This window comes from Chrysemys picta, chromosome 1, assembly GCF_011386835.1.
Source record: "Chrysemys picta bellii isolate R12L10 chromosome 1, ASM1138683v2, whole genome shotgun sequence".
Classification (NCBI taxonomy): Eukaryota; Metazoa; Chordata; order Testudines; family Emydidae; genus Chrysemys; species Chrysemys picta.
This window is the reverse complement of record NC_088791.1, coordinates 208,896,912-208,922,466: the sequence shown is the minus strand read 5'-3', so window position 1 is coordinate 208,922,466 and position 25,555 is coordinate 208,896,912. Positions and strand designations below refer to the sequence as shown.

General features: G+C 38.2%; 2 protein-coding genes across 17 annotated transcripts in view; one reads left to right on the top strand and one right to left on the bottom strand.

Annotated features, from left to right (window-relative positions):
• LOC101945954 (uncharacterized) overlaps positions 1–5,394 on the top strand; it is a 53,034-nt gene extending 47,640 nt beyond the window's left edge. For 6 of the 7 annotated variants that reach the window (XM_065591063.1, XM_005303354.4, XM_042859090.2 and 3 more), the window contains 2 exons: positions 2,696–2,932; positions 5,092–5,394. In XM_065591063.1, coding sequence (XP_065447135.1) covers positions 2,696–2,932; positions 5,092–5,149 — 295 coding nt within the window. In that variant the 3' untranslated portion in view covers positions 5,150–5,394. The remainder of the gene's footprint in view (positions 1–2,695; positions 2,933–5,091) is intronic. The other variant, XM_042859091.2, reaches the window with a different exon arrangement.
• A 3,236-nt stretch (positions 5,395–8,630) lies between these two features.
• The window catches only part of TAB3 (TGF-beta activated kinase 1 (MAP3K7) binding protein 3), a 78,898-nt gene continuing 61,973 nt past the window's right edge, over positions 8,631–25,555 (bottom strand). For 8 of the 10 annotated variants that reach the window (XM_024104157.3, XM_024104155.3, XM_065591009.1 and 5 more), the window contains 4 exons: positions 23,450–23,610; positions 21,288–21,381; positions 18,547–18,630; positions 8,631–13,166 (listed from right to left, as the gene is read on the bottom strand). In XM_024104157.3, the coding sequence (XP_023959925.2) occupies positions 13,018–13,166; positions 18,547–18,630; positions 21,288–21,381; positions 23,450–23,610 (488 nt within the window). In that variant the 3' untranslated portion in view covers positions 8,631–13,017. Of the gene's footprint in view, positions 13,167–16,379; positions 16,567–18,546; positions 18,631–21,287; positions 21,382–23,449; positions 23,611–25,555 lie in introns of those variants that run through there. The other 2 variants (XM_065591006.1, XR_010600320.1) reach the window with 2 other exon arrangements.

The following is a 25,555-nucleotide window of genomic DNA, read 5'->3' as shown; positions in this document are numbered from 1 at the left end:
ATTTGTACTGAATGATGGCAAAATAATGTTGCCAGCCCCCATGTAACAAGAATTCCATCTTTAGTCTTGGCTCAGGCTCCCGGCTCTTGTGAACTACTGCTAGAAAAAAACATCCCAGGACTTTTCCCAGGAAAGCTTTTGTGGGGTCAGTTTTCTTACTTTGTGATATGCAGGTAATTTTAGTCTGGTGTGGTTCGGGTGGCCCATGGAGTAACTGTTCCCTGAGTACAGTATCCAGTTTGCTGGCACTCTTCAGTGTATTATTTATACCCTACGTGGCACTTACAGGGTGCCTCACATTTTCACAAGCTGTTCAAACATGCACTATGGGTCCAATCCTTTGCCCACTTAAGTTTATGACAAAGGTCCCATTGACTTAGATGGTGCAGAATCAGGCCCAAGTCCTCATAACGCCACTTGATAGGAAGAGTCATCACCTCCATTTTAGAGGAGAAAGCAGAAGCTTGTGGACTTGCTCAAGGTCACACAGAGTCAGTGGCAGAACCAGGATAACAACTCTGGAGCTGATGGACTAAACATGGGACTGAGAGCTAGTACCCAGCACTGCCTCTGTGCTCTGTCACGCAGTGAAAGAAGGCAGGCATTCATCCAAGCCCAGCCCATAACACAGAGAAGGCATCAGTCATTAAATTTCCTTGAATGTCATGAGTAATAAAGGAGACTTTCCGTTGGGCTTCATGGAGAGATCCAACTCCTTAAATAATTCCAGTCACAAAAATAGGAAATTCATCACAAAACTGACACTTCTCCTGGGAGCCACATCTGTTCTGCTCAGGTCAGCAGCTCCTTCGCTCAGGCTGATATAAAGATGTACAGCATAGCATACTCTGCTTATTGCTTCTCATCTAGATTGGTGGCTTTTAGTCCCTTTCTGCAGACGTGTAAGACACTGGCTGTGCTGATGTCACATTACACTATGATCATTTGGTTTTTCAGTGCTGGTATAAGTTACTTCATGGTGTGAACTGCCTGCTTTAAACTCCAATACATTTTTGAAGGACCTAGAAAGAAAATCTATTTGTAGTCTGTAGATTTAGCTTTGTGCAAGCTGTCCATTTCTTTGCTCGAGGCTGAGTAAGGGCTGTCTGGGTGTAACGAAGTCAAAGCAGTTGATAAATCACAATCCCAACTAAAGCCCTCTTCCATTCTTTTACTTAACATATATAAAGGGAATTCAGACCTGCACAGGAATCTAAATCTGTCAGGACTGGAATAGATGTATGCACTTTGAGTTTGAAGAACTGTATTGGTTCTTTATTGCTGATCTTATAACCTTTTACGCATTCTCTATTCCCCTCAGTCATGGTTTCTCACTACTCCACTTTTTTCCAGAGAGTCTGAATTTGGGAATTAGGCCTCAATCCTAGTTTTAGAGAATTCTTGAACTAAGAACAGATAGTTCAGAATCTTGTCCAATCTTGTGTGCTAAAGGATTTCTTAACCCTGTGCTTTGATGTAAGCCAGGCTCCAAAGCTGTTCACCTTTACCAAAACAGTTTGTTTGCACAATAAGTTTTTATCAGGCACAATGATAAATACTTAGGCTGATGCTTCATTAAAAAATTGAGAGGTCTGGAACTTTGGCCCCTTGGAGATGAGGGAAATGGGAAATATGCTGAAGGGAAGAACATACATGAATATTTCAGGATAGTGACAGGACACATCCACTCATTCAGTACATTTTGGTGTACACACCCACCATGATATGCTTAGTTCAGATCCTCTCATCTGGAATGCCTTGCTAGGCGCCTGCTGCCTAAGGAGAAGGCAGATGAAATCAGAAGGGTTAATTTAGGATGGGAGTGACTCTGCTAGCCTGGAATTTTGCCAGATGGCAAAAATCAATCACCACATCTGCAAAGCCCTCAGAGGAGCTTGCCCTCTGCTCCCATTCCCTAGCTTTCACAATGCTTAACTCTTGTTTGATCCTTTTATGTGTCATGGTGCCTTCAACAGTTCCATTTGGGTGATCTGTTTTAAGGCTGCATCTTGGCATGGTGCTCCCATGAGTTCAGTGAGTTGGGTTAAGCCAGTCTCACGAGTAGGGGGAATTCTTGGCACTGCAATTGGTTTAGCAGGCACCAAAATGAGAAAGGGAGGGGAAGTGAAAGAATTGAGAGGCATAACAATTAGTGACATCAGATTTACTAGGTCACCTATTCCATTCCCTGACAGAATAGGATTACTCCATACATTTCTAGTGCTTCGTCTGATTCATTGTTAGCAAGTCCCAAGTGATGGGCTTTCACCAACTCAGTTCCAGGGGAGATGCAAATTATATTTTTGCTGTGGTTAGTAACTATGCAGGCAAGCAATGATCAGGAAGTGCAGTGGGACTGCTTATGCATTCCTATCCCTTTATAGTGAACGAATTTAACAGGAGAAAAATACAAAACAAATCTACCTGAGCTGCCTCTGTGCTGTGGTGAGGCAGAACATCCCTCCCTCCCCCCAGAAATCTTTCTGGATTGGCAATTGAGAATGAAGTTTTAAGAAATGTAAGAATTATAACTGGAATTCACAGGGCACTTATCAAAGTGGATCACAAATGCAAAGTTATTTGGTACTCTGAAAAGAAGCCAGCAAACAAAGAGTTTTCTTCAGAATTTAAAATTAGTTTCACTCTTTTAGAAAAAGGTTTTGCTTTTATTTATTTTTTTTTCTTTTTACACCAGGACTCCTGTGGGTAAGGTAGTGTTACCAAGACGACCATTTGCACCAAGAAATGTTACAGACTTGAAAGTTGGAAACCTGGTGAAATTCTCCCGTCCAGCAGGGAAAATCAGTAAAGGAACAATCAAGTACTTGGGGCACCTGCTTGGGAGAGAGGATGTGTATCTTGGGGTAGAACTGGAGGGCAGTGAAGAGGGAAAACATGATGGAACATTTCAGGGAACACGATACTATCTCTGGTAAGATTAATCCTATAGTTACTTTAAACAAAAAAGCCTCTTACTACTCCCCTGAAAAATCTATAATTTATGGTTCTATAAATATTAGAAATTAATATATTTGTCACAATATAATAATTTGCTGATAAATAGCTTAGGTTTTACTTAATCAAAAATATGTATAAACAAAGCAAATGTATTTTTAAAACCATTGATCCTGTTCTACTATAACTATTTCATTTCCGTTATACCAAATAAGCAATGCAGATTTTATTTTGTCTGGCAGATGTTGGTGCAGCGGAGGTGACAGTTCTTGTCTGTACCATTTACCTCTTTTCTGAATGGTCTACAGAGTTATTATGGAATCAGCAAGTTACTGTCATGTTTCTCAAAACAAGCAATTTTAATAAACGTATCCTAGATTTTTACCAATTAACTAAGAGTAGGACGGTTCCCTTGCAGTGAATAGTCACCCATTAAACAAATTGCTTAGCTAGCACTGTTTCCATTTTGCATAATACACTGAACTACAATACAAATACATTTTAACAAGTATAGTATATGCATATGCTGGATTAACCAGTTACTGCAGTTTTAGAACTAATGACTCAAAAAAGTGGAAAACAGAAAACAAAATATGGATGACTCAATACGTCTGTGTAACAAGATTACATCTTCAATGGTCAGGCAAAACTCCCCAGATAAGTTGTATATTTCCAAGACAAAGGTTCTTTGATAATCAAGAAACACGAGATGCCTATTATAGATTGTTTTTAGATTTTTCTTGAACAGCAACCATTCCTATAACACAGTTAAGCCTCAACATCTCCTGTGATGGAACACACCGGAATGCCCTTCATCAAAAGTATATAACATTTTAAAAAGTGAAGTTGGCCACTACACAGCAAGCAAAGCAAACTGCTGCCTCAAGAACAGAGGAAGAGATGTCACTCCTCAAAGTTTTCCCAACCAATTCAGTTTATAAAGTGACTTAGGGATTAGCCCTAGGATCAACAGAGAGACCGTTTTCATTTGAGGGGACTTCTTCAAGGCCAACAGTATAATAAGCAGAGGAGGACCAGATGCAGAGAGGAGGACCAGATACAGAGTCACCCTAGGTATCCCAGTTACACAACTAACATTGATGGGAAGCATTAGTGGTAATCAGGGACACAAATCAAGACTCCTGGCTGTCCTGGATCATCAGTGAGAATGGATGGGACCTCTACTTGGAGACTGTTAACATCTCCTTTCACAAGGAGACACTACCCCCAAATTTAAATCATGCCATTGTCTGGTCAGTATATACCACTATAGAGACTGAAATACATATGGCATCCAACATACATGAAATCCATTTTTGTTCTCGTTTCTCTTTGTTTGACTATTGCTGCCCTTGCTTAGGCTTCAGTCCTTTTGTATTCTTGTTAGTGTGTAAAAATTCTGAAACTTCCAAATTGAGGTTTTTGCGAACTGGAACAAAAAAAACCCAAACAAACAAAAAAAGACATCTTCTTTGGCTTTCTCCCTACTTTCTCCCTCAAGAACAGTATGATTCTTGAGAGACAATGAGCCCATTTTCACTGCCAGGTCATCTAGTTTTAAAGTAAAATGAATAAATTTTCAAATTTATTTAGGATAAAGATTGTAATGCATGGTATGGCTGCCTGTCCCTGCTTGCAAGTTAATAGTTGGTGCACTTACCAATCATTTAGCATTTCCTAGACCAGACCAGCAAAAAGGGGTGCCAAGCCATAATGGTCTTCCAGGTTCATAACACACACAACATTAGGCCAAATCAGCAGACTGAGTTCAATCAAAGGAGAAAAATGGTTTTCACTTTGGTTTAGGGCAAAGTCCTGTCAGTTCTGCAAAATTTGGTATCAACTGAAATGTTGCATATTTAGAGCAACAAAAGTTTGGAATCCAGAACTTTCAGATCCAAGAGCAGAATTTTATTCTGTAATCAAAACCAGATTTTGCTATACTGATTTACAGAAATGAAAAATTTTCACTTTAATTTAAAATCATGAAATACACCCTATACATGTGCTTTATTTGGAGAGAGGAACGAAAGCCGCATGTTGTTCTTAACTACTGTGGGGTTTTTTACATGAGCCTTAAGACAAACCTTTTGTGAACATTAACTGAATGTTTTGTATGGTTTTTTTTCTCCCTAGCAAACCTAACAAAGGAATATTTGTGAACTTCAGCAAGGTCATTATGGCGTGGGAATAATGAATCCAGGACAACCTATAATAAAAAAAACCCTCATATGAGCCTATGGACTTTTACAGCAAGTTACTGGCATGCTATGCCCTTTGATTATCTGCAAAGAAACTAATTATATTGTTATACAAGTGCATTTGCCCAAAGTCTATTGATGTATTTCCTACACATTTTTATAGAAATGTTTACTTTAAAATATTTTCTGGAACCTTCGTAGACCTTTTTGTAAAATAAACGTGAAGTGTTGTCATTCTTTAATGACTTGATTGGAATTTACTTACCTGACAACAACATAGCATAATCAGCAATTTAGGAAACCTTCTAAATAAGGAATTACCTGTTAAAATAAACACCTGTTCCTATAAAACTTCGCATAGCACATCTATAATATACCAGAAGAAAAAGATTCATGCAACTGAAAATCTGAAGTTTTTCACTTATAGGAATGTTTTATGGAAATAGCTTCCTTTTGCCTCTGTATATAAATTAAGGCCTGATTTACATTAGAAAATTTGGGTTAATTAAACTGGTTCAAACAAATAATGTAGCTTAATTTAAACCAGGGTAACCCTCACTTAAATTGGTTTAAGTTAAACCAATTTAAATAGGGGATAAGCCACTTTAAGTGCATCTAGAGGTTTGCACTGGTTTAACTACACCAATTTAAAAATTAGTTAATCCACTAAGATTTTTCGAATATAGACAAACCCTAGTTATCTCAAAGTACAGAACACAGATAAAACCAAAAATCAGCCTTTGCAACATTTTAACAACTGCAGATATTTGCTACTCTAACTTCATTATTATTTTAATTTTTAATTTAAAAAAATAAACTATTTGTTCACGTTTAGCAGCATGAAACATGCTCTTAAGGTAGCATAATAATGAGCAGATACAAAAAATGCTTTCAGGAAAGGATACTTGTTTTTTAATTTTGAGAAATTAAGGGCTTGTCTACACACAAAAGCAGCATTTGTTTAACTAAAGGTGTGGTTTAAAAAACAATGTACTGAAACCAGAGCAAATCCCAGCATGGACAATCATATCAATTTAAACCTTGTTTATATTATTTTAGCATCAAAGCTAAACGGGCGTAAACCACATTTAAACCAATGTAAATGTCTTACACACAAAGGTCTAGTCTACACCAGGATATTTACCAACCTAGTTAAACCATTATAATTGTTTTTGTGGATGCAAACCAAAAAAAGTCCAATTACTCTAAGAGTACTGACATGAGGCGTTATATGAGTAATTATGGTGGTATAATTATACTAGCATTGTAATTCTGGTACATTTCCCTAGTAACAAGACCAAGTTGTACATTTTAAATAAATTCGTTTTAAAACTACACCTTTAGTTAAATTAGTGCAACATTGGGTGTGGCATTGTGAAGTAATTAGAGGAGTTTGTAGTGTGGAACAAATTTATATCTCGTTTCATACTTTACATTCAGTACTTCAATTTCTATTTGGTGCTGATTTTCCAGCTCACATGCTAAGCTGATGCTTCATCCATTCACATTCTGTTGAAAGCAAAGTGTTAAAACATATCTTGTTTCTTCTACCTTGCTACAACAAACACTGCAGTTACAGTAAGGATATTCATGTTTGATTTGTAGACTACATGGGAGCAAAGTTTACCTGATCAGAGCTGGCTTCCTTTGACACAACTTGATGGACATGGGAAGTTTTGTCAATGCCACGTTCTAGAGGTCAAGCTCCTTGTAAGAAGTCGCCTTTTTAGTGATTGTAGATGGGGGAGTAAAGCATGCAGGGAAGAGTGAGACCGCCTACAATGGAGTCATAAGGGACTGATCAGGGATATGTGGGGGGGGGGGGGGGGAGAGAGGAAGGGGCTCAAGGTATGAAAGATGCCCTGGGGGACCAACGATGATGGTATAGGGTGTGAGCAAAGCTCCTGAGGAAGCATCCAGCAGATGAGTGAAGGAAAAAGCAAGGGAATGCTAGTGTTTTCCAAACTTCTGTACATGACAGACTGGCAATGGTCCAAGTGCTGCATCAGTTCTTCTCCACAACCTGGCTAATCAGCAGCTCCTCACACACTAGACAAGGATGCAGCCCACAAACACAAACTTAACTCTGAACCCATCGCTAAGCTTGTACAACGAGTATGAATTAGAGGAAGTGAATCTGCATGCTGTGTATGTTGAAAGTAAATATAAGTTTGTCATGAAGGTAGAGTCTGAATGTGGGCGCTGTGTTTGAAAGTGGGGAAGACCTGTACCCTGAGGTTATCCTAGTTGTTAATGTAGCCTAATTTGATGATTTCCTTGATTTTTATTGATTGCTGTAACACAAACTGCACTTGAGCAACCTTAACTCTAAGTCAACCAAGTTTGTGTGGTAATATTGATTGTAAGGTAAACCCTTACCTCATAGCAGGTTATCCCCCAACCCCTCCACCCCAGTTATGCTACATTGACTTTTTAGAAGCTCCAACGTTTCTTCATTTGCTACAAAACAAGAACCCAAGAAACTACAAAAACATTCAGGTTGCTCCGACAGTGGAAACTATTGCTCTCTTCACTGGCATTGGCAGCCTCAGGAGGACCCATCCTTGCTCAGTTACAACGTAATGGCTTAGATTTTAGGCAATAGTCCCAAACTACAGTTTTGAGCTAGATCAAATTTGAGGATCCAAAGTTTGCTTGGGATTAGTTCGCTTGACTGTTCCCACTGAAGCAATGGTTAAACTCCCAATGAGTTAAATGAGAGAAGAGTTAGGCCAACTCTGAGCACTTCTGAAAATCCTGCTCATGGAGCTTGAATAGTCCTCATTCAAAGAACGGAAATCTTTGATTTAGAATTCAATAGACATCAGCAAGCCACTATTTGAGACTGATTTTCATATAAATTAGATGAAGTCAGTTGTCTAGCCACAATACACTTAATCTGAGAAGCAACAATTAAACCTAGTACTTACCTACCACCATACTTCATATAGAAGAGTTAAAAGGATCAACTGAAAAGAATAATTCCTATAATACTTACCAGATCACACGACAAATCAATTTAATAAACTTTATAGTTTGAAGAAAGATACTGCGCTAAGGAAACTACCTTTGCAGTGATTCAACAGTCACACCTGAGTCATGCTTAGGGAAAAAAAATGACTAAAATTCTACACCATTCATTCAATAAAAGAACCTTTCCTTCAAGCCTTTTGGGGGTGTGTGGAAATTTATAATCAATTTTCAACTGCCATTAACAGCATCATCTTCTGGAATCAGAATGTTCTCTGGCTTGCTGCTGAAAGAAAGAGAGACCAAAACACTTTGTGAACATCATTTGTGCACAGTCCCAATCCTGCAATCTGATCTGCACAAAGCACCTTTGACTTTAGTGGGACACCACACACCTCAAAGGTCTGCCCCTGTAGATCCACCTGCAAGTTTGGGGCCCAAGTCCAACATAGAGCAGTTGTTCGGGGGGAAATGCATTGATTTACAAAGACACAAACAAAAGTGTGATATAGCTATGGGTTTATGGAGAATGCTACACTTTAACAGAAACATGTTTAGTTGTCAAAGCAAGAAAATTTGGTATTTTGGAAATGTCTTCTACTACACACGAGAACAAATGCAGGATGTGATGTTTTCTTAATTTATTAATTTATTTTTGCAGAAATCTGCAACTTTCCGAGTATGCACTTTCTGGAGATACCATGCATGCATTGCCTCTTAATGCTTTTGTACAATTTCATCTCTTGGTAATAATCTCATTCACAGCATATACATCTAAAAACTAAAGACATCATATTTACAGGATTTAACAAGATCTTGTCTTGTTGTTTTAATGAAAAAATTTAACAGGGTTCCACACAGCAGGAAATATGGATTAGATACATCGGTGCCACCATAAATAAATAAATGTCAAGAACAGAGTTTTAAAAAATTCTTTCAGGTCTTGAAAATCCAAAATTATAATATTGCATTAACTCCAATGACCTCTTATTATTCAAACAAGTCAAGAAAAACCTACCTGTATTAATATTAATAGACAAGCAATGAGAATGCCCCAAACTAAAACGTACAGCAAGTTTCAATCATGGCCAACTTTAAATAATTATGTTAACATTTGGAAAGGAAATAAAATAGGTGCAGAACACAGAAGCAATATTGATTACAAGACGCATTGTTTGCGAGCATGTCTTCTGTCTTTATGGTGTGGAGAGTCACAGTAGTATCACAGCATGTAAATTTTACAGTCTCAGAGAAGCAGTTAAGTATCTATGAGTCCAACTGTCCACCTTGAACTATGAAAGCCATTTTCACATTCCTGGGAATACCAATGAATATTAAAAAGGATCAAGATGACAATTTCATTTTTAACTTATTTGATATTCTCACATTCTTTATTCCCCCCCCCCCCATTTTGTTTTGTCCCAATTTCAGCTCTTAAATATTTCTGAATTCAGTTTCAAAGGATTTTACAATCAATCTTAATGTTGACATGTGTTGCCATGGAAAACTGAAATGAGAGTATAACTGGGACAGATACAGTAACTGAAAGAAAACAATATATTTTTTTAAAGAAAACCTGATTTAGTAGCACATGATTAGAAAGTACTAAGACCGAGACCAGCTCTTTAAAAATTATTACACCTTCTCATCACACCTCCCATCTTAAGGGAAAACACACATACCACAGACACACAAATGCACAACTCAATCTGATCTTAGACTATATTTTACAAATTATTTTCTTCTTAGCCCCCACCCGTCCTTCTCCCTCCCAAACAAGCAAGGTTGATAATTACATCAAATTCAAAGCATAGCCAAGTTTAGGATTTCTTTTGGTTTGCTATACCCTGAAATATTGTTCACAAGTCCCACTCTGACTGAAACTTTTAAAGAACTATGGTAGTAGGAAGGGATAATTGATACTAATAGATGATAAATATAAAGTAAGATTTTAGAAAAGTTAATTTAAATGAATAGTGAAATCCTTTTGAATACCTAAAGTCCAAGTAAGTTACCAACTGAACCATACTAGTCTAATAGCACAGTTGAGGGAAAGCTTGTTATTAAAAATAAGTAGTGCATTACCACCACAATGGCATCAGCATCCTGCCATCCACACACAAATACACTCAAAAGTTTTATACAATACAGTGCATTTTATATGCCAGCTGACATTAGGGTTGTGTGTGCATTAAATAAATATTACACAAAGAAACCTTTTTTGGCATAGTCTACATTTCAATTGGGAGTGGGAAAGGGTGTGTTGCCTGCTTCCAAAAAGCAAAATGGATGCTCTAATATTCAAATACAACTTATGTTCTAACAAACTAAAGATTCAAGTACCATATATAGTTATTTTACTGCTAATGTTTGTGCATGGACATTTACAAGTAAATGAGTACAACAGAAAAATTTTTCAATACTTTTTGTACAACCAATAAATGAGAACTGAAAAAAAGCTCAAATAAAGATCAGCTTTGCTCTTAAAATCAACTTGCCCATTTGATGGCACCCTCTCTCACCCCCCCCCCCCCCAATAGCATCTCCTCATAGGTTGCCTCTTTTTTGTCTTCTGCTAGCTGGTGAAAGCTATGACTAAGACTAGAATGTCTTCATACCACCAGAAACCATGCATTTAGGATTATTAGAGCTCACAGAATGAATGAGTTACATGCATTTAAAAAAAAAAAAAAAACAGCATCTACACTGTCTTAAAACAAAGTGGCACAACTGTTCTCAAGCATGCTACTGTTACTCTCATCTAATGACTGTCATTTTAGTTGCCATTTTTGCTATTCCAGCAGAAACTAAAGCTGTTAAAAAGTTAACATAAATAGGACTGAAAATTGAAATCATACAAAAGAAAAGGCATCATCACTGAAGAACTATGACAGAATTGGTATTGTATTGAATACGTGAATATACAACAGGTAATGGTGTTGCTAATCTCTCAAGGAAGAAAAATGTTTTAAGTAAAATGCTTCAGCTCATCTGTTTTCCACACTGTCCCTTCAGTTGTGCCACACTGTCCATTTATACAAACAGAATTACAAAAATGTACTCTTATTTTTAACTTCATCTGGACAGCGGGAATTTTTGTTTTCTTTTAGATATGAGCTCATCATACAGTGCAAAATCATCATCAACTTAAAAAAATCTCAACTCCGATGCCTTTGACTTCATTTTGCTTATTAATGATGCACTCTTCAATTGATCTCAAGCAGACTTATTAAATAGATTATTTTAGATTATGTTTAGGATTTAATGAGTGAAGAAACCTATTTCAATATCATATCAGATAAAAGGCAGTTCCTGATCTGAATCACAAGACAGCAGTTTTTGCTGCTATCTTTTTAAACTGCATGGAGGGAAAACATCAGAAAGGCAATACAGGCAAAATAACAAAAACTCTCCCTTTCAAATGCTGTGAAAATGTTGGATTTTAAACAATGGTTACAGTGTAAAAGTTCAGATGCATTGTACCAGCTTCTTAAAAACCATCCTCAATCAGTCACACAATTTCACATCATAATCATTCAGCTGCCCAAATCCAGAAGGTCTGATTTCACAAATAATGACTGCTTTATTACAGCAAACTGAAGCGTTTAAACAAAACTGATCATTTTATATAATACAATATATTATATGCATAAAAGTACCAGTATGGTTTTTAGTTTGCAAGTGTTTTGTATTCTTCACTATATTGCAAACACTTCCTGACCAAAATAAAAAAATGCAGTGTGCAACTTTTCCAGATCTGCCATCTGCTCTTTATACAGGCTGGTTTATTAACAATATGCAAATAAACCTTTATTGAAGAGCTAATATTGATTAATTCTTTTTCAGCTAAATCAGGATTGGGGCACAAAGTACCTTCTGTGCTGTAAACATCATGAATTCTTCACAAAATTGGAAGCTGAAAAGGCCTAAGTAACAGGGTGCAAACACTTCTCATACACAGCCATGGCTGAGCTCAAAACTTCCAAACAGAATTTGAAATAGTTCTGGCATTTGGCATACGTTCACTGTCCTGCTACAGAGCAGTCTTAGGAGAACGTTATTTATAAAAGCATAATTTACTTTTAGCTTTACCACACAATGGCCTAATAAAAGCATGCAGCAATCTTTTCATCAGTAATATGGTAGAATTGGTTCTTAGTTAATTACCAGTGTTGACATTGCTTGGTGAGCACTATACAAGCAAAGGGGATTGCAGAATCACCTCCAATTCTACTTTTTATAAGGCTCATACAGTACCTCATTTTCGCACCAGAAGTCACAATTTCAAAACAGCAAATTTTTGTGTAGACTTAAATCACCCTGAAAAAAAGCAGCAATTACAAATACCCCTCTCTCTGTTTTCTATCTGTTGTAAAATTTACAGTTGCATTTTCCTGTCTTCTTTTTCAGTGGTTTACAATCCAGAAGCACAGGGAGCCTTTGTTTTCCAGCTAGCTGGGACCAGGTAGGTCAGCTATGGCTTCAGTTTGTCGGGATAACTGTAATATTTCACATCATTACTAAAAATTCTATATTTAAAAATTAAGAGCCACTAAGCAGTAACTGCAGCCACAGGATTAAACAGCAATTATCTGCTTTCCTGTATACATTCTTCAAAGAGTGAATCCTTTCCTGGTTTTGGGTATCCTTTCTGCTTTGCTCACTGCAATGGGATAAGAAAAGAATATTTCCCTCCCCACTCCCCAAATTTATTCTTTAGTGCAGTACAAGTGGAAACAGTTTCACATCTTTTCCTCCCCCCCCCTTGTAATCTGAAAATAGTTGACTAACAAAGGCCTGGCAGATGGACTGAAAGGTTCCCCATGTTTCCTTCTCCTATGGCTGTGGGCTCAGGAAGCGGTTTTCAACCTAACACAGACCCTTTCCAGATTCAGGTGTAACGTGGCATTTCACACTGCTCGCAGCGGTTTAGCGCTGGGTGGTTCAGAAAGGTGCAGCTATCACAGTTCCATGGAGCCCCTTCAAAGTCTTCATCTCTTGGCTGAGTCTGTGGAGTCTGTTTGGAGCTGGTTTGATGCTCTAAAGAAAAAATAATGTTATTTTTCAAACAAAGCCTTCATAAGAAAATATACCATGCAATTTTAGCAAATATTTAGAGGAGTAGGTTAAGATACTCATCTGCTAGCTAGTAGTTTTCAGCTGTTTTACACAGACATCTAAATGGCACTGTACAACTGGATTAGAATTTGAAATTCAGAATGTACAAAATACATACATTATGTATTTATTACCTACTGAGAAGGCAGTCCAAAGCTGATGACTGTTAGCAGGGAACGAATTCACCCCAAGGCTCATGTAAATGCTATTCAATGTATGAGTCTGTACATGTATCAAAGGAAGGGAATTTTCTAAGAGAAAGTGGGTTTGAAGACTCCACGCTAAGTGCCAGGCATTCAGCCCCAAAACTAGTCGCTATTGGGTTGACGGCAGAATCTTGAAGTAATGCAGGTCCATTTCAATGAACTCTTGCCCTGGTTGCCAGTAAATCAGTATACTAGACCTGCATGTAATACAACATATTTTGCTTTGAAATAACTTGCTTTCCCATTAGGAGTATGGTTTGTACAAACATTCGACTAATAGTGCCTAAAAAACTGCCATTTAGGAAGAAGAGTTTGATGGTTCTTCCTTCTGTTGTCCTTTTACCCATTTAACTACCTACATCAGGGGTCGGCAACCTTTGAGAGATGGTGTGCCAAGTCTTCATTTATTTACTGTAATTTAAGGTTTTGCATGCCAATAATACATTTTACATTTACAGGGGCCGGCAGACGGACCCCCAGACTGGCAGCGGGGCCAGCGGCCGGGACCCCGGCTGGCAGGGGCTGGCGGACAGAACCCCAGACAGGCAGTGGGGGTGGCAGATGGAACCCCAGACCGGTCTGGGGTTCCGTCTACCAGCCCAGGTTTCCGTCTACCAGCCCCTGCCAGCCGGGGTCCCGGCCACCGGCCCTGCTCAGCCCGCTGCCGGCCCAGGGTTCCATCCATCCAGGCCGGCAGCGGGCTGAGCGGGGCCGGCAGCTGGGACCCTGGCTGGCATCAGAGTGCCACTAAAAATCGGTACACGTGCCGTAGGTTCCCGACCCCTGACTTGCATCCTGAGTGTTTCATAATATTACAAAGAGAGATACTAACTTCAGAAGCCAGATAATTATTTTCAGTTTTTCATTTGATCAAAAACTTTAAAAAAAACTTCCAAAAGTTCTATATTTTTTCTTTGAGGCATGACTCCTTTTCCAAGTAGATTATCTTACCATCAACTAGAATTTATTTATAAAAGCCTATACTTTCACACAGCACCCAATTTACATATTTGTCGTTTTACCCTAGTGACTTTTTCCAAGAGTCTTCTATCCATAGTTGTTATTAAAGGCTGTCAGTAATTAATAACAAAAGATTTACCATAACCCCCCCCCCCCCCCAATGGTCTAATGCACTATCCTGCATCCAAAAGTCAACACTGTAGGATGCCTCAAAGGAAGATAAATGCCACACACCTTTCTGACCCCTTCCTTTAGTCCAGGGGTGGGCAAACTAAGGCCCGCAGGCCGCTTCCAGCCCTCGAGCTCCCGCCAGGGAACGGGGTTGGGGGCTTGCTCCACTCCGCCTGCCCAGCGCTCCCCAGCCCCCGACTCACAATTCCCTTGATGAGCACCATCTTCCAGCACGCAGAGCCACACTGCGCTGTTTCTGGGATCGGAACCCCGCTCTTATGTGGCAGCCTCCCAACACCCCCATGCAGCAGTGCACCCAATCCCCTCCCGGTCTTCTATGGCCCCACCTTTGAGAGCCTCGAAACTGCCCAGCGGCCGCACCTGTCCCAGTTAGGGTGCCTCCACCCGTGGCAGTGCCTGGTACGGCCACCTTGTATCACTGCCGGCATGGCCCCTAAGAGTCCCCCGTACCGCCCCTGTAGAGTCCCTCCCCTACTCCCAACCTGACTCCTCTCTCCCCCCACTTCAGTAACATCCCTTATAGAGCTCCCCCATGCTACATCCCATAGAGTCCCCCTTCCCCACTGGGAATTCATAGCCCGCCATATAATTTCCATACCCAGATGTGGCCCTCAGGCCAAAAAGTCTGCCCACCCCTGCTTTCGTCAGCGATAAAGTCCATGAAGTTATAGGGGAGGGACTGAGGAATCTGTGTTCCTAAACAAGATAAAGAGAGAAGGCAACACCCTGACAAGCAGACAAACGTATACAGTACACTTTGCTAAAAAATGTTCATATGCTGTTCCTCAAAGCACTGATACTACGATGGTGCTATATTCAAATGTGCAGTATGAAGGAGGAAGTGTGTGTGTGTGCGTGCGCGCGCGCATACGCGTGAAACGAGTTTGTTGAAAGATCTGAGAGAGGGTATATTCCAGGGGTGGCCAACCGGAGCCTGAGAAGGAGCCAGAATTTACCAAAGTACATTGCCAAAGAGCCATAGTAATATGTCAGCAGCCCCCCATCAGCTCCCCCCTCCTGCCCCCAATGCCTCCCGCCCGCCACAATCAGCTGTTTCACAGTGTGCAGGAGGCTCGGGGGGGGGGGGGGGGGAAAGGAGCGAGGGCATGGCAGGCTCTGGGGAAGGGGCCGGAGTGGAGTCAGGCTCTGGGGAAGGGGCCGGAGTGGAGTCAGGCTCTGGGGAAGGGGCCGGAGTGGAGTCAGGCTCTGGGGCAGAGCAAGGGGTTGAGCAGTGATCACCACTGGCACATTGGAAAGTCAGTGCCTGTAGCTCCAGCCCCAGAGTTGGCACCTATACAAGGAGCCGCATATTAACTTCTGAAGAGCCGCATGTGGCTCCGGAGCCATAGGTTGGCCACCCCTTGTATATTCCAGGTATTTTCCTAAATAAAATCTCAAGGGATTTGGTGCACGAGCAGTCTGCTCTTCAGAAATGTCTTTTATGAAAGTCAGGGATAAAAGAGATTCAACAGTACCCTGAAAGGGAAAACTTTTAAGGTTGGGCAATCATCCCAAACTTCTTTCAGTTTGGTGATAGAGTTTTGAAGGTATTCCTAAGCTCCCATTCCAGCAATGCCCTGTCCTCCTGAACTGGGGCATGACCCAACTCCCACTGGTGTCAAGTAGTTGAATGTCAGCAGTTGCTCATAAAAAACCCTCAATATTTATTAAGTATACAAGTGTATAAAATTGATCTGTGCCCTAGGTCAAATATATTTAGAAATCATCCTTTATATTTCAAGTTTTTCTGCAAAAATCTAAAACCATGTACCTGTCACACTGCTCCAGTATGTATGTCTTGACAAAGAATTCTCAGGTTTCATTTTTCTTTATCTCAGACATCATCATCCATTTTTCAGAAAATTAGTGTTTTGCCCCAGATTACTTGTCAACTGCTTCACTGTCATCTCTTCGAATTTCTTAGAAATTACTTAACCTGATTTTTACCCTTATGTTGGCACTTTCTAAAACAGTAGTAAAATAAATACTTAGAAGGATGTAAATATGGCCCAAGCCTATCAAACTCTGAAAAGTTCAATGAACTACAAATTGATTGTCAGTTTTTAAAATTGCACAACATTGTCAAAGTGCTACCAGTAAACTACTAGTTAACACTTATTGTGTAGACTATTTAATGTACCATTACCACACAGCACAAACTAATTTAGTTTAGATATTGCACACATTTCATCAGACCCCTGACCAAAGAACTGACTTATGGGCACCACACTCTGCTAACTACCTATTTAACCTGTATACTTTGTCTGATGATAATGGCTTGACAGGTACAGTCCATTAAGAGATTTGCCCTGTTCCAAAAACAGTTTTAACATTACTATAACTTCAGTAGCTTAATACAGCTTCAGTTTCTATGCACTTGACTTTTCCAGACAATACATCCTGAAAGAAGGGAGGATAGAAAAGCAAGCACTGATCAATATCCATTGCTCTCATTTCATTTCATTGTCACACACTATCTTTTGGAACAGTACAGGTTGTGGAATAATTGCCTTGTGCTGTTTTCCTGCAAGGCATCGGGGTAAAAATCAGCAAAGTTTAGGTGTACCTGTGGTAAACTTATCCAACTCTCTGCCATATCCTGACTCCTGCCCATTCTCTACTTTGTTCTCCCTCATTCCCTTCCCCACTGTTCTACTCCTGTTTAAAGTGATAAGACAATCTGGGGTTTGTCTACAAAGGCCAAAGTTCAAATGTGGATGCCTAAACTTAGTCTCCAAAAATCTATATTTAGGCTCTTAAATAAATGTCTTGATTTTTTCACCCACCCTAGCATGCTGAGCACTAACTCCCCAGTGGGGACACTGTGCGGGCAAACTAAAACGTACCTAGTTTGCGTTAATTTAGTCCTTTCAAACAGGACTAAGTTAAAGGCCTAAAGTTAGATTCCTAAATCTGTATTTATGCTGTTAAATAAGCACTGAATTGGATTTAGGCTCCTAAATGTCTCAATCACTTTTGAAACGGAGACAGTCTCCTAAATCAGTTAGGCATTGCAATGCTGAGCACAGCAACACCAAAATACCTTTGAAAATCTGGGTCTAAATGACTTGCAGTCACCAGGTATCTGTGACAAAGACATTAATTGAATCCAAATCTCCCAAGTCCCAATTCTGCACCTCAACCACAAGATCATCTTTCTTCTGCGAACCACAATAGCATTCTGCAATCATACTATCCACAAGACAAAAGAAATGACATGTGAACAGCACAGAGCAAATAATACTGGCTACGTTAGCAATTGCAAAGTTTTCGATTTTGGGGGAACAGCCTGCAACATATGGAATACAGCCCCTGTGGGACTCCTACTGCTCTAAAATATTATTAATACTATGAAATTTACTCTCTGTAATTCTGGTCAAAACGGTGACCATCGAGCAGACAATGTTAATGGGAAAAACAAAATACCAATTCAGATTATGAATTTGTATTACTGATTTAATTTATATATGGCTATCGCTGCAGTTATGTTTATAAAAATCCCAATAATTAATGTTACTGGAAGACTGAGGTGTCCTAACCTAAATAGGATTTAACCAAAATTATTTATTTTAAAAAAATGTGTTAATTGGAAGTTCAAGTTAATCTAAAATCAATTGTAAAAGCGTATGTACTTTCTATTAGTGAGCAGAATTATGCATAAACATATGATCAGAATATTAATTTTAAACACATTGATAGAAAATAGCTTTTAGTGACAGTGTTATTGTTGCTGTATCAACACAAATCTGTTCAAGTGTCTTAGCTGCACAGCTTGTAAAAATGTATAAAATAACAAGTAAAATGTTTCCTGCTACTACTGATAGTATAAAAAACTGCGTTAACACTTACTGTAACACATGGAAAAATCTCCTTCTCAGTGTGAAAACTACTAAATAACAGTCAGATATATGAATGGTTTTCTTGGCCCTTATTTAGCAACTCACCTTTTTTACATGGCTTTGGTGGCACAACAGGACCAGGCTCTATATTATCATAAAAGTTGCTCATGGCTTTCGGATCAAAGTTACCTGGTAAGAGGGATATAAATATAAACAATACCAAGAAAGGATATTAGAGAGTATATTTACAAATAGTACCTTTTTATATGATGCAAGTTTACAGCTTATTACATCTTCCATATCTTTCTGACTCATATCATATTATCCCATTGCAGCATTTACTTTGCAGGCATACTACTACACTGAAGAAATTGTAGCAGACTTACCACATCTCTCTGAAATTCTGCCACTCTTCAGAACTAAGTTTATCAATAAAAACTGCAGTATTCCACAGACAGCAGTGATAACTAATAAAGGTTTAAATAAGCCAAATGATGTCTAAGAGAAAAAGGAAATAATGTTTCATCCCATCAATCTTACTTCCTATGAAAATGCCAATTGTTTAAGGAACTATACACTGAAATTGAGATCCCCTTGACCATATAGAAATGGAATCAAAATAATTGGGCCTAAAAATGGTACTGTTTTGTTAGGGGTGCCATACTGAAGTTCTAACATTAACTTTTTTTTAAGATCTCTCCTCTGTAGTGTTTTAATTTTTCCTCTGGTATTTTCAGCTGGTCTCCTAAATTTTCAGTTTACTTGCTCAGCATTAGTTACACTGTCTCTCTTCCTCTGCTTTGTCTCATTTCAAAAGGTGGAGCTCTTAATAAATTGGTAGAGGAATGTAGCGCAAACCTACTGTAGCTGCAGATGCAGGAGAGAAAGGGTTGTAAATAGGAACTGCTTCCAGATTGTTGGTTAGAAAAGCAGATGAAAATCAGTTTGGATTTAAGTGAAGATTAGCACTCATTTCTGAACAGTTCTCTCTGTTCATACCCTTCTGGGTATGAATCCCATGGTGTTTCTGTTCTTCATTTTCATTTATCCTGTGCTGTTTCACTGGTCTTTCACATTTCCTATATTCTCAGCTGGACCTGGCACACAGATTTGATTTTGTGGTTAGTGATTGTATATATGTCTAATTGTGAATTTGACACCTGTCAATCCCATTTCAGTGTCGGCGTTCTGATATATAATTTATTTTAAATATGCTCATTTATAAAATGGGATCACAGTCCCCACAGAGAATGAGTTGTCTGTATACTGTGGGAATCTGTTTTTCAGTTTGCTCTGAATGTTTTGCAAGTTGTGTCCTTTGCTAGAAGACATTCTCATTCCATATTCTTCTGGTCTCTTTTTTTGCATGTTTCTATGGATCAGGTTTGAAACATCTAGAAAAATGTTAAAAAAAAAAGGGGGGGGGGGGAGAGAAGATTCTGTTTGCTCTGCATGGACATTCAGGATCTCATGGCATCTTCTGTAAAAATTGCCACTGAATCTCCTAATATCCTTCCCAAAATTTCATCTCTGGCAGATGGGCTGGATGAATTTCAGTGGTGTTGGGTAAAACCTCCTACCATGAGTTGAGCACCTTCAAGTCCCTAAGAAGGAACTCAGCAATCCAGAAACTACTCAGCAACTTGCAGGATCAAGCTCTTAGAACATGACTGAGATATAACTATTTCTTTTAAATGGACTGATGCTAAGTCATTCGGGTATTGTTACAAGTGTTTACATTTGAGAGATAGTTTATTTGCTCAGGACACATGTGTTTTGTTCTAGTCATCTGAAAGCTTTCCTCTCTATGTTTATTTCATGTTATGTTCTATTTCAACCTTCTACTGGATCAGAGGTTTTCCCTGCATATCTCCGGTTTTGCTTTGTTTTCATAGGGCAACTTCTATTTGGACAGCAAAGTCTATTTCAGTGTGTTGGACTGCTTCATAGATAACTGCAAATGCAATTTCTTTTTCAGGACAGAGCTTCTAGGGTGAAGGCCCCAGAGATTTACAATTTAACTGTTTTTGTAATACATTTACCACAAATTTCCTTAGGAGTTTTTGAAAGCATCTTTTAATTAGAATTATTTGTATTTGCTGGATTCTTGGTTTTAAACCATGTTGAGTTGCATCACTTTCAGGGTCCTTGGTGCTAGTTCTTCTAATTCTTATAGACTTCATTTTCCATTCTTTTTCTCTAACGTCAATAGTTTGCCAAGCAAAGGAACGTGTTAAGATACATTGTTTAGTTGGTATTACTTTCTTCTTTCTTGTCCTAGCCTAGAAATGAGACAAGATTTAGACCAGACTTTTTAGACTATAATCACTATGATCTTTTTATCTTGTAAGGCTGGTCCATGTGTCTTCAAAATACAGATATGGCAAGTGTGTTCTCAGTCTGAAAGTGGCAGATGTGACACAGCAAGAGCACACGTAGCAATTTATTTAGTGTCACAATAAGTCACAGCAAAGAGATATGTTTGCAGCAACAATGAATATATCATGAACTCAAGAACTTGAGTATGGAACCATTATCAAGGTATGCCCATTTTTAGATTCAACTATCTTGACAAAGTCCTTTCAAATTGCTATGTACAAGTAATTACTTAATTTAATTTGGGCCCACTTTTATTGAGAATGTTATTAACAAAAACCACACTATCCAGCCAGCTTAAAACTGACAAAGAAAAAAAGACAGGTTGTGTCTTTCATTCTGAAGTAATGACTTGATATCAGTAAAACCCAGCTTTGATAAAAAAGGAAAAGAAAAAGCCAAAGATCTACTCATATTTAAACACATACCACATTAAAACTTATGTGTTACAAAAACAATCAAGTCTATACCTCTAGATTGAAGGAGGTCAACTTCTTTCAGAGTACAGTCAACATTTATCTGGAGCTGTCTATTCAGGCTTCTCAATCTGGTCATTTCCTCAGGCTAGTAAGAAAGGACCCAAAATAGCAATTGTAGGAAAGTCAGCATCAACTCTAATGTAGATATAACAATGTTATTTGTCTCATATGTTAACAGGCCCTATTAATAATGTTACCAGGGGCAGGGTTGCCAATGATGGGTAAGTGCAGCTGAAAAAAATATCCATAGCGAATGTCAACATGATTTCAAGGGAAATGTTTAAAGATATTTTTAAAATGAGTTATTCATTAGGCATTTTGGCGATAAATAAATGTATACACATTAGTTTTAATACTTACCAGGAAGAAAATTGTGCTCGGCTTTTAAAATTATCAAGTTACAAAACCTATGATGGCAGTTACAGTACTCCTATACCCTTAGACCAGATGCGTATTGCCTTGAGAATCTTTGAAAGGTCAATGACCAAATTTTGTTGTCAGTTGAACTGGTCTAACTCCGAAAAATCAGTGCAGTTGTTACCCCAGAATTTGACATTCTGGTATGTACCCCAGAATTTGACAGTACTGCAGTCAGCAATTTTGTATGTTCAGCCACTGCCAGCTGAAAACCTAACATCTCATAGTTAGGAAAATCTTAGGCCCTAAGAAGCAAGGCCAAATAACTGCATGTTTGCAGTTTTGCTATTAAAATAATAAATATAAAAATAAATAATAAATGTATTATTTGGACAGCTTCTTTTTCTTTAAGTGCCTCTAACACTTTTGACATGTACATTTTATTGTTATAACTAAAAATGTTTTTTTAATAAAAAATAAGGTTTGCTAAAATTAGGGGTTGTTATGGTGACCCACTGAAGTCACTATAAACTTGCGTTTTGTTTAAAGTTAGCTATAAATAATTAGGTAAAAAAATTTGCTTTGGAGCAGTCCAAAGAAGTTTTCTTTGGGCAAGAATCTGGCGTCTCCGGCAGTCAAACAAAAGAGGGGACCTCCTAAAGCTAATCCTTTAAAACCATTTTGTAACTTCAGGTAAATATAAATGCTTTTAAATGCTCTAAACCTACTGCAACAGCATATGTATGTACCTGAACTTAAAATCTAATAAAAATAGTTTTAAATAAAAGCACTCTTGCTTGCATCAATCATTTATCAAACAAATAAGATAAACCCCCATTAATTTATTCCTAATACTACCTAAAAAAAAATACAGTAAAGTTACCACTGCTTTGGGTTCCAAAAAGCCTGGGCAACAGTTACTTCAGAAAAGCAGCATCTGACCTCTAGTTTATGTTAATATTAGCAGCTGCAAATCAGGAGTTACATTTCCCTCCCACCTCAAGATGAAATGCGTTACACCAAAACTTTTAGCCCAACATTTCTCAACTGTACAATGCTGCATAGAATGGATAGTGGGAAATAAGAGATCAACTGATCCATTCCTGACATTTGCATATATTAATGAAAGTAGGTATCATGATACATATAGACCTGTCTATACCAGAGAAACTACTCATTACTAACAGCAGGGATTAACTACGATTACAGCTAAACTGAGGAGAGTAACTCCCATTTAACATACTTGAGACTACCACGGGTGTGACCAGCCAAGTGAAGCCTTAAGTGCCCTCAGAGCTTCCACACCAGAGCGTAAAAAGGGGGAGGTCTAAGAGGTACAGATATATTCCAAGCAGGGACAGTAACCTGGCATACTGAAGCTCCTTTTCAAAAATCTGTCCTACATAAATAACCAAACTGTGCATGCCAAATCTTAGGTATAAAATCTAGACTTCCTCATTAATCTTCTCCTGGGCATTCACAATATATTTGAAAGCAGTCATCATTCTGGGATACAGAAAAGTAAACACATATAGGTTTCACTGTGTGCATAACAAAATTTCTGAAAGTATAGCCCATATGTGTTTCTTAAAGTACCAAATATCAGTTTATTTCAAAGGAAGAACTGATCTTGCAGACAAACCACAAAGCAAAGAGCAAAAATCACTTGCCAATTCAAAGAGTTTAATCTCCAAAATATCTTATGACACACTGTACTTTGTAAGCTGCTTGCATGAACAATAATTGAACAAGGGAGCTTCAAAAAAACCTGATGTTTACAAATACAAATTTCTTACTGTTGGGATTGAGGTTGTACAGTTTACTCTTCTAAGTCGCCTCTGCATAAGATTGTGCTCCATGCTATTAACTTCAGTTTTCAGCCGCTCAAGTTCCTCTTTCTCAAGCTTCAGTTCTTTTGCTAACCTCTCCATTCTTGCTCGCTGATGTAATAGCAAGGCTAGAGTAGTATAGGGAATAAACAAACAGTCAATATAAAGCACTTAATTAAAAAACAGAACTCTTAATTTATGTGTAATATACATAAGTGACCTTTCCAAAATAATAGGTGAGCATAAACATGCAGCCACATATCAGTGTAAAGATGCTTCATGCCAACTGAATTATAGTTTAGGACAGTAAATTCTTCCAGAATAAAAATAATGTTTTAGACAGTAATTTGAAGTTCATATTACCATTTTGGTCACTGCTTCTTTTTTTGTATTTGGTCTTTCTCCACTCAAAAATACAAAGGCACCTGTACAAGGAGAGAGCTTCTCAGGATGAAATAGCAACCTAATTATACTACTACTGCACTGTCAAGAATAAATACCAGAGGCAAGAATTAGAGTCTGAAAGACTGCACCAGAACATGACTTCACAGCTGCTGTGTAATAGTGTCATCTGATTTCTCAGAAGGCCTCACGTATTAGTCAAGAGCCAAACCTGTATTGATTTTTGCAGTTCTATTAGAGACTATACAACAAAGTTTTTAAAAATTGCTGTTGCCCTTTGGAACAGTAGAAGGTTTAATATTCAGTATTATAAATTCACCAATGCTCACAGGCAAAACTAACGAGCAAGTAGAATCCCTTATTAAAGGGAGATAGACATAAATTAGTTACAAGAATCCTCACGTAAAGACCTTCAGGACCTTTAATTCTATAGTTAAAGTTGAGCCATTCATTCTAAACCTCTTTCAGTTGTTAATAACTTCCTCAAAAACTTATGCCTTTGGAATGAAATTTGTCATGTTCAGTCTCAAGTTAACAAGACTTTTGCTGTCATGGGTTCCTGAGGTAGCTGGTGAGCAGGTAAAGATAATCCGACTAGCTAGGAATAAATATTCAATCTTCTCTGACAGACTAGATAGGATTTTCCTCAATATTTTACTTTAATGTCAAACAGGAGTAGTTAATACAGGTCACTGGTCTGAGGTTTCGCACTTTCTGATCTACTTGTTTTCACTGATGCTCAAATGAAGAGGAAAGATCCTTCCTGACAAGGGCAATTGAGCGGGGAGGGCAAAGGGAAGAGATTTACTGCTGGTATTCTGATGGGTAGACTGTCTAAGTAATGGGTTTGCCAGCAGGTTATTCCTATGTTTCTACTGTGAAATAAACAGAAAAAAGGAATGTACAAGGACACACTACAGAAGCCTGTAAAGTGCTATTACATGCAAAGCACCTGCAGTCTCTCCCCTTCCTGACCTCCATTCAATGCAAACAAATTAAAAATGTTAAACAAAACACTGTATGAAAAATACAATTATATACTAATTGAAAGAAAGGAAAAAACTCCACAGATGGAGCTAAGAGCAGACATGACAGATCCTACAAAAGGCAGGAAAAAAACCAGAGAGGAAGAGCCAGGAGCATAAAAATATGGTATTTTTGTTGGCTGCTACTTTTCTACCTGAAGCAGAAATGCTAAACTTGGATTTTGCATGGACCCTCGCATTTCAGAAGCCAGTAGCAATACAGGGATTGAAAACAGGATATCTTATTAAATAACATTAAAGCAACAAAACCAGCAACAACCTTTCATAAAAACAATGTGTCTCAGTCAAGAGAAGAGTTTGAAAGATCATGATTACAGTATTAATTTTAAAAATTTCACAACAGTAATGATACATGGCTCACCAATTCCTGGCTTTATATGCTCATTCATCATCCAGTTTATACCGGACATATACAATGCCTTCCCATATGTGCTGCATCTTATTAGGCTATATCATCATGCAATATATCATATCACAGTAAAGAAAAAAATCAGTAGTGATTTATATATTTCTGGAACTTTTTCAACACGGTAGAGACTTATAGAAAAGACATACAAATTAATTAGTTTTCTAAATTAGCAAAATCAGAAGATTTTAAGTATATTCCTCTTTAAATCTCAGTTGT